The 412-nt window shown below is 46.6% G+C and overlaps 1 protein-coding gene across 1 annotated transcript; it reads left to right on the top strand.

The window, feature by feature from the left end:
* Positions 1-52: 52 nt before the first annotated feature.
* Positions 53-315, top strand: LAESUDRAFT_758521 (uncharacterized protein; the record flags this gene model as incomplete). Its single annotated transcript, XM_040912454.1, has 2 exons — positions 53-254; positions 278-315. The coding sequence occupies 2 exons, from the start codon at positions 53-55 to the stop codon at positions 313-315; spliced, it is 240 nt and encodes a 79-aa protein (XP_040765254.1).
* Positions 316-412: the final 97 nt, after the last annotated feature.

Raw genomic sequence — 412 nt, 5'->3', positions numbered from 1 at the left:
ATTATTCCTCACCAGATTTAATTTCATTCTCAGTCACCGACCTGGAAAGACTATGCTACGTGCTGATCCTCTGTCCAGGAGGCCAGACCATGAGAGGGGGGTAGACAGTGATAATTCGAACCAAATGCTGTTAAAACCTGAATTTTTCGCTATCAATGCGATTCGACCTGCTCATGCATCTGAAGTTGATGATGCTCAACTACTGGAAAGGATCAAGAAGGCACTCACAGATGACACGATGACCAAGGATTATCGTGCGCTTTTGACTACAGGACAGCGCGAATTTGGGAAAAACCTCGCAGAATGGAACTTTGAGCACGGACTACTGCTCCATCGCGGAAAGGTTTACGTCCCCAAGAATCAACAGCTACGCCTTGACCTAATAAAACTCCATCACGACACCTTACCAGCC

The sequence above is a fragment of the Laetiporus sulphureus genome, assembly GCF_001632365.1.
Source record: "Laetiporus sulphureus 93-53 unplaced genomic scaffold LAESUscaffold_15, whole genome shotgun sequence".
Classification (NCBI taxonomy): domain Eukaryota; kingdom Fungi; phylum Basidiomycota; class Agaricomycetes; order Polyporales; family Laetiporaceae; genus Laetiporus; species Laetiporus sulphureus.
Note: the sequence above shows the minus strand (reverse complement) of the source record. Positions and strands in the feature narration are given on the sequence as shown.